The sequence below is a fragment of the Eublepharis macularius genome, chromosome 13 (assembly GCF_028583425.1).
Source record: "Eublepharis macularius isolate TG4126 chromosome 13, MPM_Emac_v1.0, whole genome shotgun sequence".
Taxonomy (NCBI): Eukaryota; Metazoa; Chordata; class Lepidosauria; order Squamata; family Eublepharidae; genus Eublepharis; species Eublepharis macularius.
In genome coordinates, this window is record NC_072802.1 from 55,884,883 (window position 1) to 55,901,302 (window position 16,420).

General features: G+C 45.6%; 1 protein-coding gene across 1 annotated transcript in view; it reads right to left on the reverse strand.

Annotated features, from left to right (window-relative positions):
- KSR2 (kinase suppressor of ras 2) overlaps window positions 1-16,420 on the reverse strand; it is a 239,082-nt gene that overhangs the window by 161,509 nt on the left and 61,153 nt on the right. Inside the window, exon 4 of the mRNA XM_054996749.1 lies at window positions 5,533-6,037. Coding sequence (XP_054852724.1) covers window positions 5,533-6,037 — 505 coding nt within the window. The remainder of the gene's footprint in view (window positions 1-5,532; window positions 6,038-16,420) is intronic.

The window sequence follows — 16,420 nt, forward strand, 5'->3', positions numbered from 1 at the left end:
TGACAAAAGGCACAGGTTGGACACTTGTCAGCTTCCCTCAAGTTTTGATGGGAAATGTAGGCAGCTTGGTGGAATGTTGGACAAGTGACAGTTGAAAAGTCCATTGGACAGCAGTCAGAGAGCCAAGCTGCAAGACCAGGATGCCTACATTCCCCATCAAAACTTGAGGGAAGCTGACAAGTGTCCAACCTGTGCCTTTTGTCACTTGTGGTTCCGCTCTCAGTGTTCCGTCCTTCAAAGGTCAGGTGGGCAGTGACCAGAGACAAGGCTTTTTCAGTGGTGGCCCCCTAACCTTTAGAATGTCCTCCCCGCTGTGCCTTGCCTTGCTCTTACAATACTCTCTTTTAGGTGCCAGGCCAAAAAGTTTCTTTTACCCTGAGGCAGGCAATGGCAAACCACCTCTGTTAGTCTCTTGCCAGGAAAACCCCACCAGGGGTCGCCATAAGTCAATTATGGCTTGAGGGCAGGATTTCATTTCACCCAGGCTTTTAATTAAGGAATTGATCTTTTAACACCATTTTAATGGTCTGCTTGTAGCCTGGACACTGTGAAATTGATTTTAAGCTTTTCAGTGTTTTATATTTTTATGCCTTGGCTGGTTTCTCAATGGCGGGTTTTAATTAACGATGTTTATGGAGTTTGTATGTTTTTATTATGATTTATTTTGTGAGCCACCTTGGGCAATTTCCCTGGAGAGATGGCATAGAAATGTTATAAATAAACAGACGGACATACAAGCAAGCATTCCTTGCTGTAAGAACAGAGGTCAGGACTCAGAAGTGACCCTATTTTCATCAGCAAATGTTGGACAGCATGCTGCATATGACTGTGCTGTGATTGCCGACTTCCCAAGATGCTGGATAAGGGAGAACAAGGCAAGTCCCAGGCCATGACCCCAGGCACAGTCTGAAGGCCCATGAGACAGCGTGGTGCAGTGGTTAGCATGCTGGAGTAGGATCTGGGAAACCTAGTTTCGAATCCCCACTCCACCACAGATGCTTGCTAGGTGACCTTGGGCCACTCCCATGCACTCATCCTAATCCACCTAACAGGGAGGCTGTGGCCAGTATGAACAGAGTAGAAGAGAACAACGTTGTAAGCTGCTTTGGGGGTCCCCATCTGAGGAGAAAAGTGGAGTATAAATATCTGAATAAATGAAGCAACAATCATGCTATGGCTAATCAGGTCCGGTCACTGCCCAGACAAAAGACGGCCAAGGAACCCTGTGTGGTGCCCGGGTTTCCATGGAATACAAATGTTATATAAATGAAACAAAGTCAAGGAAACCTGCGTGTTAGAAGTTTAGCAAGAGGAGGGATTGGCAACTACTAGGGACAGGTTGGGTGCAGGGGCCTTCGGGAATGATTGCATGTGTTATACATCTCTGAAAAGCGAAATGATTTACAAAGAGACTGTGCTCTACTTGAGGAAGCCCAAAACGTCATTATTCCTTCGAATGGTAAAGTGACCAGCCCCTGCTATGATCACAAAAGCAGCTGAAGCAGGCCACGCACAAAGGTTGAGGTTTAATATATAACTTTATAAGTCAAGCAACAGGAAAAAAAAACCCTGTCTAGTGACTACCGAGCATGTTCCAAGAGCATTGTATGTCGACAGCAGTCGAGAGCCTGTAAAATCTTAGATAAAGTTGCCAACCTAAAGGTGGGGCCCAGAGATCTCCCAGAAATAGAACTGATCTCTAGGTGGCATAGATCAGTTCCCCTGGAGAAAACAGCCATTTTGGAGGGTGGGCTATTATACCCCACTGAGGTCCTTCTCCTCCCCAAACCCTGCCCGTCCCAGGCTGCACCCCCATATCTCTAGGAATTTCCCAACCAGGAGCTGGCAGCCGTCACAACAGCGGGTGGAAGTAGGGTTCCCAGGTGCCTGCCAATGGTGGGCTAACTCCTGGGGGTTTGCCTCCTTGCCCGCTGACCCACCAGTGATCGCAAAAGGTGGCAAGCTCCCAGAGGTTGCCCGCCATGCACCCCAGGAATGTGTGCCATGTGCGCTCCCAGCAAGCGCAACAACATCACTCCTAGAAGTAACATCATCACATCAGCCGCAGAAGCTCTTTGCGCACACTCTGCACATGTGTGAATGAACACCATGCAGCTGGCACAAGGTAAGTACCAGGTCCCTTCCCCCCTCCTCCAGGAGAGTATAGGGACCGGGAGACCCTAGGTGGAAGTCTAGGGTTGCCAGCCTCCAGGTAGTGGCTGGAGATCTCCCGGAATTACAACTCATCTCCAGGCCACAGAGATGAGTTCACCTGGAGAAAATGGCTACTTTGGGGGGGGCGGACTCTGGAATTATGCCATGCTGAGGTCCTTTCTGTCCCCAAACCCCACTTTCTCCAGGTCATTCCCACCCACCCCCGATCTCCAGGAATTTCCCAACTTGGAGCTGGCAACCCTAGGTGGAAGGTGTATGGATTAGCCTCCTAAAGCACTCTTCCATGACTTTTCACAGGCCCCTAGCTTGTCTGCATTAATAAGAAACTTGAAAATGTCTTTCCAGTCTCTGTGATGAAGAGTTCTAAGTCATAGGAAAGCTAGGAAGTTTCTTCCTGGGTAGAAAACAGCACCCTGTTTACTCTGGATCTTGTATAATCCAATAGAGAAAACAATTTTTCAAAGCAAGAGCTCCCCCTGCTGGTGAAATTTTCCCTAGTCCTAACCAAGACCGGAGAAATTGGAAGAGGACAAAAAGTGGCAAGGAATACAAAGGAAAAAGAGAGAGAAAAAGAAACATTAAAGTTTGCAAATAGGAGATCTTATAGGCAGGAGAGGGATCTGAAGGAACAAGCACAGCCCTTCAGTTAATACTCTGCCGTTCACGTCTTGCATGCTCACCTTACCCTATTGCTCTGCCGCTTGCCTCCTAAAAGCTTTTGGCCGAGGAATATGCTCTAAACACAATTCTGATGATCCCTGCCAACACTGCTGTAGCCATAGGCTATCAAAAAGACCATTTAAACATAATCATCAGAGTGTCATTATTATGCATTTCAATACCCCATGTCAAATTCAGGCACTGCTCCACTGATAACACAAAGCACAGTTCACAGGTACTGATAAACTGAAATCTATGAAGCCATTATGAAGAAGAGCCCGCGCATCGGGATGACTAAGCCCTGCAAATTCTGCTACATGACCATGCACATGAGCAGAAAGTCTAGCATGAACTGGCCTGTACTGGTGGAGAGAAGAACACGAGAGGCTGCTGGATCAGATGAAAGGCCTACCTAACCCAGCATTCAGGGTTCGATAAAGTGGCCAGTCAGTCTGTCTTGTTTTCAAATTCACAGACTGAGCAAGAGTTCTGGGGTACAGCAACTATTTTCTGCTCAGGAGTTTGAAAGCATTATTAGTTGGGCAACCCACATCCCTAAACAGCTCCGTAAGTAAGCCCAGACTTTTGCTTTATTTTTAAAAAACCTTTCCTCCTATTCCAGGACAGAGAAAACAAAGAGTTTCAGTTTCCATCCTGGTAGGTGGGTGGGACTTAAGTTTCTGGTGCCTGGGACAGCCAAATGCTAAAGTTGCCTACTCAGGGTTGGGAAATTCCTGGAGAATATGGGATGGAACCTGGAGAGGATGAGATTCAGAGAGGGGAGAGAGTTCAATGGGGTATAATGCCATAGAGCCCATCCTCCAAAGCAGTCATTTTCTCCAGCATCATAGATCCAGGAGTCAGCCGTGTTAGTCTGTAGTTGCAAAATAGTAAAGATTCCAGTAGCACCTTTAAGACTAACCAACTTTACTGTAGCATAAGCTTTTGAGAACCACAGCTCTCTTCATCAGATGCATCTGATGAAGAGAGCTGTGGTTCTCAAAAGCTTATGCTACAATAAAGTTGGTTAGTCTTAAAGGTGCTAGTGGAATCTTTACTATTTTCTCCAGGGGACCTGAGCTCTGTAGCCTGGAGATCAACTATGATTCTTGGGGATATCCAGGCCCCACCTGGAGGTTGGCACCACTAATTATCACAGCGGCTTCTCATGGCTGTGTCACCTGTGCAAACCATTCAAAAGGAGAAACAAGTGACAAAAAAGGTATTTTCTGTTAGATCATTCTTGCTAAGGGTGGGAGAAAAGCTCGGTGGTATTCCAGCTCTGCCATTTCACCTTACAAGTTCCCAAAGTCAACCATATCTGTATGTTTTCTAAACTGGATCCCAAATACTTCGTTTCTCAGTACTGCTCCCTGGGAACTGTAGTTCAGTCCATTAGAGTTCTGATCATGCACCAACATAATGAATACTACCAACTGTAGACTATATGTCAAACTGCAGCACACAGGACACACTGGATATTAAATGATATGTAACCCGACCATCCAGTAACTTAGAAGCACATACCAACAGCACTGGCTTTCTGCATGCTGAATGCCTCCAACTGCACAAATGCAAAACTCTTCAAAAATGCAGCTCATTTGAAATTGTGAACCAAATATCAACACAAATGGATGGAGTGTTACTCAAGAGAAAAAGCAAACACTGACAGCAGGAGAGGTTAGATTTTCGAGCCCTTTAGCTGCAAAGTGTTGCAGAATTTCCACTCCCTTCCCTCGAGTAGGAAATGTTGTTTCGGCACACCAGGGGTCTGGTATTTTGCTGCCTCTATATAGTAAATGAACACACACTTGGAGACAGAAATGGACAGAAAACAGAACATTCCGAGGCACAAGATTGAACTGTTGCATTGATCCAAATGGGAAAAGAGGATGAAGTACAGTTGATCACAGGAGACTGAGAGGAAAGGAAACCAATTCTTCCCAGAGATGGCTATTGTTATTGGCTATAGAGTTCTTTATTTAGCCACTGACTCAACCAATCAAAGTGCCAGCAAAAATAATTACATAGCATGCGACTGCTCAAATCTGTTTGCTTAGCCCCAGTTGATGCATTTAGCCAGGAGTGCTGAAAGAGGATGATGTACGGGCAGCACGGACGTTATGGTTCAGCAGCGACATAGCCTTCAGGAGAACGGGTAATGCCCTAGTATTTATAAAGTACATGGTGTGTTCTAAGTGCTTTGCGCCCACTGTTTCCCTGCAGTCTTTACAACAGTCTTGTACAGTAGGACAGTATTATTTTGCAAATGGGTGGCTGAGCCTGTGAGAGAATGTTGCCTAAGGTTCCCTTAGGCGTCTATAGGAGAAGCAAGATATGGATCAGGGAACTCCTGGATCACAGCTGATTGTCTTAACCATCACAGAACTACAGCTCTCAGACACTCTTCAAAAGCACCTGACTTCATGGAGAAATGGTTTGCACAATTACCACCACCACCCGAAGAAAGAAAGAGCAGAGAAAGTCGTGCAGCATGGTATATTGATTACAATATGGGACCAGATTTAGGAGGCCCATACTTCAATTTCCGCTCTGCCATGGAAGCTTGCTGTCTGACCTTGGGCCAGTGCCTCTCTCTCTCTTTCTCCCAACCTGACTATCACACAGGGTTCTCAACAACATTTGGGGGGCACCCAGCTGGAAACCCCCGCTTTACGTGCTTTCCAGTCCACTTACTTGGGTGTGTGAGCCTCATCCACTCGATTACCCAGCTGAAACTCATGGGACTTGCTGCGATGCAAAGCCGTGAAGCCCGGGAAAAGATGGATCAGTTTGCGGGAGGAAGGGGGAGGCGTGCCTGGAGGTTTCACCTTGTTTCGCCTCCTGATCGGTGGGGTGCCAGGTGGAGTCATGGTGGCGACTATATTTGGGGTGCGTGGCGGCGTATGGGCAGCATGCCGCTGTCTTGGAGAGGGTGGCAAGGAGCGGTGGCCCGATTCCAGAGGGGGACACAGTCCTGGAAAGCCTTCCACCGTCAGCCTGTCAACGTGGGTGTACACTGGTCCATGAGACAAGGCCAGGTGGCAGTAATGCTGAATGCATTTGGACTGAGCTTTGGGGCTCGGAGAAAGATGAGTTCGAATCCACTGCATGGATTCTGATTGGCACGCGGGGTTGTTCTCCTTGCCAGTCTCTGTCATTGGCCACTGGATGGTCCAGTCTTGTTTGGATAGGCTGCCTCCTGTAAAGGAAAAGAAGATATGGTTAGGGAATAAAGTGTGGTACCCAGTTAAAGACTCATCTTTTCATTGTTCCTAAACAAGAGGCATCGCAGAAGGAACCTGGTTTCAAACCAGCTTAATGTTCAACACAGTCTATGACCTGTAATAAGTCAACTGGCTAGCAACCTTTGCCATACAATTCTCAGTGTCTTCATAAAGCCACCATTCCCAGCATCCATCTGGAGAAGCTATGAGAAGAGTGCTTGTTTCAGGCCTGTTCTAAACGACACGGTATTTCCGCAGTCTCAACAAAATTACTATATCTACAAAAAGTCATATTTCCCCCAATGTGTTATAATGATAGTTCAGTGTTGATTCTTGTTACATTAATTAAGCACCACCCCGAGGGGCTAGGAAGATAGGGTCCCAGCAATATCAATGAGACGTTGCTGTTCCGCTGTTCACCTTAGTTCCAAGTGATGGGGCTGTATATTATCTCTTTGTTATCTGATACGCCTTTAAACCCTGTCTCAGCAATCAGCAACCTATGGCTCTAGTGCCAAATGTGGCTCATTATGGAACCAAATATGGCTCTTTAAAAAGAAAATGAAACATGAAATTGGAGGAGCGGGTGAGATGCTCCAATAACCAGCATGTGAAGGGAATGGTAGGTGAAGATTTTTATGGATCACGTCAGACCTTGGAAGCTAAACAGGGTCAGCGTTGGGTTGAGAGACCTCCAACGAACACCAAAGCTGCAGAGGCAGACAACGGCAACCCACCTCTGTTAGTCCCTTGTCCTAAAAACCCCAGCAGGGGTTGCCATAAGTCAGCTATGACTTGATGGCACTCTCCACCACCACCAAAAAGCTTCTTAGAGATGCTTTACAGAAAGGGAAATGGTAGAGACAAACAGTTGTCAATAATCCAAGGGCAAACCAGGCATAGATTTATGCCAGTGCACTAAAACAATTGCACAGGGTGCTATTCTGTGCTTATTTATTACTTATTGTGAGACCTCTTGTGTGCTACTTTCTAATAAAGTACTTTGGAACAACCAACGTTTGGGGTGCAAAAACTTTATGGATTATTTAATCAACATGTTAACAATCTACAATGTTAAACTATGTATTTTTAATTATAATAACAACAACATTTGATTCATATACCGCCCTTCAGGGCAACTTTATGCCCACAGGACCAAGCTACAAGTGACGAATGACACAGGTTGGACACTTGTCAGCTTCCCTCAAGTTTTGATGGGAAATGTAGGCGTCCTGGTCTTGCAGCTTGCTCCTCCGACTGCTGTCCAATGGACTTTTCAACTGTCACTTGTCCAATATTCTGCTAAGCTGCCTACATTTCCCATCAAAACTTGAGGGAAGCTGACAAGTGTCCAACCTGTGTCATTCGTCACTTGTAGTTTGTCTCTCAGAGCGGTTTATGAAATGAACTTCCTTCTACTGGCTCTTTGTTGGTCTCGTTTGAAATGTTGATGTACTTTGGTTCTTTAATTGTAAAAGGATACAGACCACAGATACAAGTGGGAAAATTACTCCTTCCCTCTCCTGCATATCTTCTTTTACAAATCTTCCTCCTTGTAATGCATCTTTTAAGACATTCCCCCCCCCCTCAGCTAGGTTCTAATACGTAAACAAACTCACCTGAGGGACAAATGGGGAGGGAACTTGTAGGGGGGAATTGGCAGGCATGAGCAGGGGTTAAGAACTCTCCCTCTATGGGAAAATTAAAAAAAGGGTTGTGAAGAGCTTGGAAGCTGTGCCCTCTCTTGAGCATTTTCATGTAAGATAGCTCATGCAGACAGACTTTGAGCTAAACTACATGAGACAAATTACATGAGGATGCTCAAGCAAAGGGAGACTCAATGTTAGCCGGGAAGCATAGTTTGAATTTCACCTCTCTCTACAGAGCCAGCAAAGAGGGTTTGTTATTTTCCTCTTTGCCTCCCCTAAGGCTCTGTCAATTATTAAGAAACCCTCTGAGGAACATCTTTGCTCATTCTGTAGAGAGAGGTGAAATTCAAACTACGCTTCCCAGCTAATATTGCATCTCCCTTCGCTTGAGGGTCCTCGTGTAATTTGCCTCGTGTAGTTTAGCTCTGTGTTGGTCAGGAAAGGAACTGAAGAGTAAGAGGCCATGGGTCTAGTCCCCAAAGTAGAAAATTTCCTACTCACTCACCATCCCTCACTGGCTGTTCCTTGCTAATGAGGGTGGTGAGTGGGGAGAGAATACTGGCTGGATTTGGTCAAGGGAGAGGGTGCCAGCAACTGGCCACACTTACACTTTACAGGGAACAAATTTTCTCCTCTGCATCCCTACTCTCCTAACTTCTCTTATCTACTTTCAGTGCAAATAAGGTTGCCAATCCCAGTTTAGGAAATTTCTGGAGATTTGGGGGTAGTGCCTGGGGAGAGTGGAGTTTGGTGAGGCAACAGAGCTCAATGGGGATATGATGCCATAGAATAATATGCCCTTTAGAGCTGCCAGTTCCTCCAGCAGCACTAACTTCTATGAACCCCAGAAAAACTCCAGGCATCAAATAGAGGTTGGCAACTCTAAGCAGAGTTACACCCTTAAAATTTCATAGAAGTCAATTGGCTTAGAAGGCCCTCTCTCTGCTTAGGATGGCACCAAGTCTTCTCAGCTAAAACCTACAGATAAGCAATCAGTTTTCCTTCCTGACACTTGACAGACTGCAAGACCCATAATAGCACCCCTCATTCTTTTATCCACAGAGGTAAGTCTGTGCCTGGACTGGAAGGGCCGTACGAAGCTGTACTTAATTACTGAAAGCGCTATTCAACGGTGGCAACACAACTCCTCTCTCGGTGCAGTGGATCCAAGCTCTCTGCTCCAGTGCTTTTGATCCAGCATTTCTAATAACACATGAATAAAAAAAGGGAAAATTTGAATTCTAAAAAGAAACCAGTAACCACCCCGACTCCTCCTTTCTATGCCATTTTGGGTTATTAATTGATAGCCCTGTTATCTCAGCATCCTTTTCAAGGAAATCAATTTATTTCAGGCTCTCGAGAAGGAAGAAGAAAGAAAAGAGGAAGCGTTACAGGAATGAAAGGCAGAGGAACTCATTAAAAGAGGGTTTTTTTATGCTGGGGGGGAATGTCTTTTGAATTGTTCTGTCTAGAGTTGGTAAAAAATTGTGTGTGGAAGGGAGATGGGTAGCAGTGTCAGGAAGTGAAGCTCGCATGAGGCCCTTTGTCTCAACTGTAAATGTGGTAGAACTGGGGGGTTTCACGGAAGACTAAAGGGGGCTGTGAAGGCAAGAACAGACTGGCAGATTTTGAGGGGCTGGAGTGATGGGAAGAGGGATTTAACAGCTCAGTAACTCTTTGGAGGAAAAGAAATAGAACTGTGAGGGAAAAACTGCCAAAAAACTTGAAGTGAATTTGTTCTGATGGACATATGCAGAGTTAGGCTATCTCGGATTCCCCACACCCCAATATGGCCCCAAAAGACCCTGATATTTTTTTTATGTGGACCACCAAAAGGCCTTGATCTTTCACATTCCAGCTAAGGATATATTTAGGTTCTCTGTTCAGTGTGGGTTTCTTGCAGCTCTTTGTCCACTAGGCCTGTCTGCCAGGTGGATTTGGAGACCGCTAACAAAGTAAAAGTGCCTTAAATTTTAAGGGTCTTTTCACATAGAGGGTCCTCCAGGATTTGAGTATGGAACTGCAACAGTTTTTCGACCGAGCTTTCTCTTTGTCAACCTGTTTGTTGTCATTTTGGCTTTTTCTCATCATTTTTCCATGCTTCCTAAACCACCTCTGATCTGATTTGCAAAAGGAGAAACAACCAGGAAACACACAGAAAGACAACAGATAGAAAACGAGGAGGTCTGGAGACAAAAAGGATGCAGCTCAGCACCCACACTGTGAGAAAACCTGTGAGAAGACCAGACCAGCTTTGATTCTCCTGATCCAACAAAGTCTCTTCTGACAGGAAACATGTCCCCATTCTCAATGTATCAGGGAAGGGGTCTTTGCCACTCTTAGTAGTTTGAAATGCCTGTGATTTATCTGGGACCTTCTACAAAGCACATGTGCTTTCCCACTGCATTGTGTCCTATCCCAATGAAACAATCCCACAGAGATAGATCAAGATGGATAGCCGTGTTTGTCTGTAGCAACAGAAAAGAGCAAGAGTCCAATAGCACCTATAAGACTAACAAAATTTGTGGTGAGCTGTGACTCATGAAAGCTCATGCCCTACCACAAATTTTGTTAGTCTTATAGGTGCTACTGGACTCTTGCTCTTTTCTAATCCCATAGAGACAGTGTTCTATGAGTACATGACATAGTATCTACAGACGGCTAGTACCCACAGCACTAAACCATCATGTCAAGCAATGGAAGACACATATACAACTCCCCCCCGACCCGTAAGAAGTCAGGGTCCTTTTGGGATAGGGGTTGAGGAGATGGAAGATAAGGATGGGTCTCTATGGGCTTGGGGTTAGATTCTACCAGTTTTTCACCTGGCATAAGAGAGGACCTATTTCACCACCTAAAAGACTATCCTAAAGGATCTTGGGACCCATGCAGTCAAAAAGCCACCCAGAACATAGCTGCGGTGAAGAAGGGGGATCAGGGGAGATCATCCCTCCTCCCTGCATTGGAGGAAAAGTTGTTTGGCTAAAGGGTGAGACAAGAATATGAGAGGCAAGGGAAGTCAGTTCCTATAAAACGGCAAGAGGAAGAACCAGATAGGAGAACTGGTGGGGCTGAGGACCCAGGGAGAAATGTGCAAAGACAGGGAGCAAAGCAGTAACAAGAAAAGCAACATGCGGTCTATGTGCTGCACATGTGACATATTTATAGTCCTAAACATCTAACTTCATGTTATGTTGATCAGACATGTTCCTGGAGTTCCACCGTGGGAATTCAGATCGTAGCTGTGCATGGGCCTAATTTGGATTGGGACTGCAGCACGCAAGGAGAAGGGGCTTCAGCCTCCCCTTGCAATTTTTTTGGACCTAAAACAGATCCGGGGGGTGGTATTTGCTCTGTCGGAAAAACCTTGTATACGTGGAGCCCTCAGTGGGGCAAACACCGCTCCTAGGCCATTTCAGGTGAGGGAAATGATGAGCTGCTCAGGTTCTATGTGTGAGCATACTTTTGATTACTGTTAAACCCAGGGCTTTTTTTCTGGGGAAAGAGGTGGTGGAACTCAGCGGTGGAACTCAGGACCGCACAATGACGTCACTTTGGGTCAGCTGGAAGAAGAGGGGAGTTTTTAAAAGTTTAAATCGCCCTCGGAGAAAATGGTCACATGGCCGGTGGCCCCACCCCCGGATCTCCAGACAGAGGGGAGTTTAGATTGCCCGGCATGTGACCATTTTCAAGAGGTACCGGAACTCAGTTCCACTGCGTTCCAGCTGAAAAAAGGCCCTGGTTAAACCTCTTATTCTTGCCAAAATATTCATGCATTGCAGTGAAACTACATGAACTACACTTTAATAGCAAACTCTTAACTCTGGAGAAAACTTTGCAGATGAATGATGTGAATGATATAACCAGGCTACTCTATCAAAAAGCCTTTCATTTTCTGTCTGCCTTCTCTATTCGGGTCAATACCTGTAACTGTATCTTTAAAAAGTTTTTGAGTGATTGCATCCCCTGATCCAGATCTAAAACCCTCTCTTGGTCCCTGGTGTGTTTTGTTTTGAACTGGAGGGGGTAGGACCACTGAAATTCCAAATCACTCTCCACCATGGTTGGTGCTGAGAACTATCATTGCCAGTAGGGTGCAATGCAGATAGCACCATTAGCACGTGTTACGAGCCAAGAGAAAACTCTCGGAAGAAAGATGAGTTGTTCTTCTGAATGCTTGCCTAGGAATGCTCAAAATTATCAACCCTGTTCTGACTTGAGAAGAGGGGAGTTGCCCACCACATGCAAACCACATTCCCCAGAACTGTACCTCTCCTGCACTACATGGCGTCTGACACAGTAGGAAGATGGAGCCTCTTCTCTACCCTCTGGCCTTCAAAGAAGCACAGGCTTGCTCGTACAGCCACCCTCTATAACTTTTGGGGCCCTACTGTTCAGACAATTATGACACACATTCAAACACATCCCACTGGACACACACTTACAGAGACATTAACACAAAACACAAGAGACACACAGGTTTGGGTCATTACCAAGGGAGAATGCCTTCCTGGGTGACAGTAATTATCGCTATTCCACATTGCTAATTAATGATGATTGATGGTTGCTAAACGCAGGAGTAGAAAAGCTGGGAGGGAAGTAGCCAAATGTACACCCAAGAAAAGGCTCTGTAACATTCAAGCCCAATCTGGCGCCGTTAAGCCCCTCGGCCCAGGCTCGAGGCATGTCCTTGCCATTTTCCCTGTGTTCATTTATCCGCTATTTATTATGATGGCTTGTGTCACTGCATGATTGATGAGCAGTCTCGCAAAAAATAACTCGATGCTTATTCTGGTGCGTCATGCCTAAAAATATCCAAGTCGCGTTTGGGAAGCCCATTTTAAAACTGACGCCGGCTCACACAAAAGCATACATGGGGCTTTTCAAAGACTTGGCGGCAGCATTGTACAGCCGTCAGGGCCCAGAGTCGATGCATTCAGATTTTGCATCCCACCCCAGTCTCTCGTCAAACCGATCTGCCACATTTTCAGCATGCTTCAAATCCCATGTTTGAAATGCCAAAACAAGTCCCCCAAATGTAAGTCCAGCACCGTTGCAATAGAGAGAGGTACAGTTTAGAGTGAATGTTGCAGATAACTTATCTAATAAGGCTCCTGGACCGTGCTTCTCTTCTCTCTTGCTTCATGCCCAGTTTTTGGAACTGACATTAATGTGAAAGGATAGATGCCACAGGAGTGCTCACATAGGAAGAGGGAGGAACAATGGACCCAGCAACGTTTCATCATTCAAAACTAATTTCTTATTCTCTTTCTTCAAGAGTGAAATTAACTGAACCAGAAGGAGTCAAACTGGCTTCGTCCATTTGTACAGAATCTGGGTAAACAGCAGCAATTAGGACATTCTGCAAATAATTTTCCTCCTATTTTGGTATCACCAAACAGAGTTGGTTTGCCATTGCCTGCCTCTGCGCAGCAACCATGGGCTTTCTTGGTGGTCTCCCATCCAAGCACTAACCAGGACTGACTCTGCTTAGCTTCTGAGAGCCAACAAGATTGGCTAGCCTGGGCCATCCAGGTCAGAGTCCCACAGGGTTTAGAAGTAGCTATACTGTTTGGCCATGGGCAAGTCTGCATAGGGAAGTGCTTAACAATCAGCCACATTTTTCATTACTTCATTAATATTCTACCTTCCCCTCCAGTGGGGACCTACAATGGCTTCCGTCATTCTCTTCTCCTCCATTTTATCCTCACAAGAACCCTGTGAGGTTGGTTAGGCTGAGAGTGTATAATTGGCCCAAGGTCACCCAGCGAGCTTCCATGTCAGAGCGAGGATCTGAACCTGGTTCTGCCAGATCCTAGTCCAACATTTATTATTTATTTATTATTATTTCAATTTATAAACCACCCATCCTCAGGGGTTCTGGGCGGTGAACAACAGTTAAAATCAATAAAAACAAGAAAAAAATAATTCTAAAATCAACATACAATAAGCAATAATAAAATAAATTAACCAAGTACATTGAAGTGCAATGATGGGGAGAACCCCGCACCCCAAAGGTGGGAGGCCGACACGGCACCGCCCCCTTCATTCTAACCATTACGCCACACTGGCGTGACAGTGTTACAGTGAGTATAAGCTGAGATAACCCCAAGATTCTGGGGGTATAAGCTTGGGAAAGTCAAAGCTCCCTTCCTTAGATGCCGAAGAAGGGAGCTTTGACTCTCGAAAACTTCTTCCCTGGAAATCTTGTTGGTCTCTAAGGAGCCACTGGACTCAATATCCTACTGTTCTATGGCATACCAACATGGCTACACACCCATCAGAAACTATCCTCTCAGCATGCATGCCAACAGAGGCACTCTATACATACACACTAGCAGCAGGACCTTCCAAAAAACCACATAACAAGCATGGAAGCTCTATAAAGGCGTGAGACATAGCAGTTGTGGGGGGGAGGTCTATGACCCAACTCAGGGTGCTGACTTGAAGACCTTTGGTTTAGCACCAGCTCTCCAGGGTCTCAGTGGTATTTCCCAGCATCTACTATCCTTCAACTAGAACTGGGGTTGGGCGAAGCAAAAAAAAGGGATCAGAGCTTTAAGACATGAACAATAAGCTTTAATGCCGTGTGAGCAGTTCTCTGCCCTTAAGCCTGAATGACTTTAAATTCACTCTGTTGGTTTGTTAATGGAAGGAAGCACATACAGAGACAACAAATACTGATTTAGGGGAGGGGCACAACCTAAGATCACATCCCAAGCTATCAAATAAGAAGGAATCTAAGCTAACAAATCAGAAGAATCGTGTGTTCTCAGAAACAGAACAGCAAATCTTAAGTATGGGCAACATGCAATGGAAGGACTTATGGGAAACCCTTTGTGCGGCCACGGAGTTTCAACTTTGCATTATGTCCACACATACACACAAAAAATAGTCTGGAAAGAATCTTTGAGAGCAGAGCAATCGTTAAAGCTGGGGAACTTTAGTAACAGACTAGGGTGGCCTGAGCTCTTTCCTTTTCTGTTAATTATGTGAATGTGCCTGGGAAGATGGACAAGCGAGACAGGAGCTAGGGAACGGGCTGCTGAATAACAGAAAAGAGGGGCTCTTTTGACTCCATGCCTCTTTCAGAAGCACTGCGGTTCTGTGTCACAGATAAAAGGTCACTTGTGTCGCCACGCCGTCACTTCCTCAGGATGTCTCCCTGGCAGATGAGTTTTCCACGGCTGCCCCGGTGACAGATGTCTGTGAGCCATGCAAGAGGACGGCTGTCAACAGGGGCAGCTCTCCACACATCTGCCGTATTTATCCTTTCCCCATGCAGACTCGTCTGGTTTCCCTTTCATGCAGGGGCGGAGTGGGGGGGGGAGAATTTCTCTAGTAGAAAAGGCTCCCCGTTGTCCTCTACAGGTTGAAGGTTTATTGGTGATGGAAGGAAGCTGAAGTTCTTCCCCCTCCGTTATCAGGTTGGGCTCCTCTCAATAAATCACTTGGGACGGGGTGGTCCGTACTTAACCCCACACACTAGTTATGTGTTGGAAGAAGAGGCAATTTGGGGGCAGCGACTGCTACATGCCTTTTAAAAATTGTGATTAATACGAACCATATAAACAAGGGAAACGTATTGCAATACGAACGCTCAGGCAATTAATCAGGTTTAGCTCATGAATGTAATTGTCAGATAAATGCCCAGCAATGGAGGGAAAAATTCCATTCTCTCTCCAGATGAAGGGAGGGTGTGGAGGAGATGGATGGGGTTCCATTTGTCACTTTTATGCAGTGAACAATACCTCTTCATTAGGATATAGATGGCCAGCTCCCTAAATCTGTATATGAGACCATCACGAGATTTGGCTGGTCTTCATCTACAGTGCGCTGGCACTTTGTTTTGAAAGCATGAGGCACCTCTAAATATGCTGTGCAGTTCTAGTAACTGGAGCTGCCATGAACATTCCTTCGACCACCATCAAGGACTGCATGGCAGTAACAGTCCTGACACCATGTTTTCCGGATCACTAATGGACTGGTCTTATGTGTTTGTGTGTTTTTTTCTGGGGGAAGACTTACACTGCTGTGGTTGAAGTTGCACCAGCAGGTGATAGAAGAGAGTGGGGGCATGAGGCACGGACAAGGAAATCTGTTGATTTAGATCTACGGTGGAAGACCGATGTGGAAGCCCCCCCAGGTGGGGCCTGCAGTTCTCCCAGAATAGGTTTCATTACGTCCATGTTTCTTTAATTCAAAATCACTCTCCAAAGGCCTTAAGCTGAAAAGAAGAACCTCCTCAAGCATTTTTTTTTCCATTTCTGGGATGGAGGAAAAAGACATTGTATCTGCAGTTTCCCTGCATCTTTCCACTAATGGCTTGGAAATTACCTATGTCTACCCTAAAATCCCTAATATTTAAAGTTGCCAACTCTGGCTTGGGAAATTCTTGGAGATTTCACATCGTGGTCCTTTGAAGTTGTTCAGTTTGAGAATTAATCAGGATAGTTTAAGAGCTAAGATTCTTTCTCCGGAACTCGGCACTACCTGTACTCCCCTCAGACACAAGCTACAAAGGTTTCTTTCACAATGTTAGGGTGACGCTGTGTCAGTGTGTCCTGCATCTTTCAGCCCCTCACAAGCACTTTACTGCCACAGAGACACGTCCTAGGAAATTGGATGGCTTTAATTAATGATTCATTAAACTGACAGTGACATTGTATCTTATCCTAATTTATTAATATCCATCTTGGGCCTTCAATC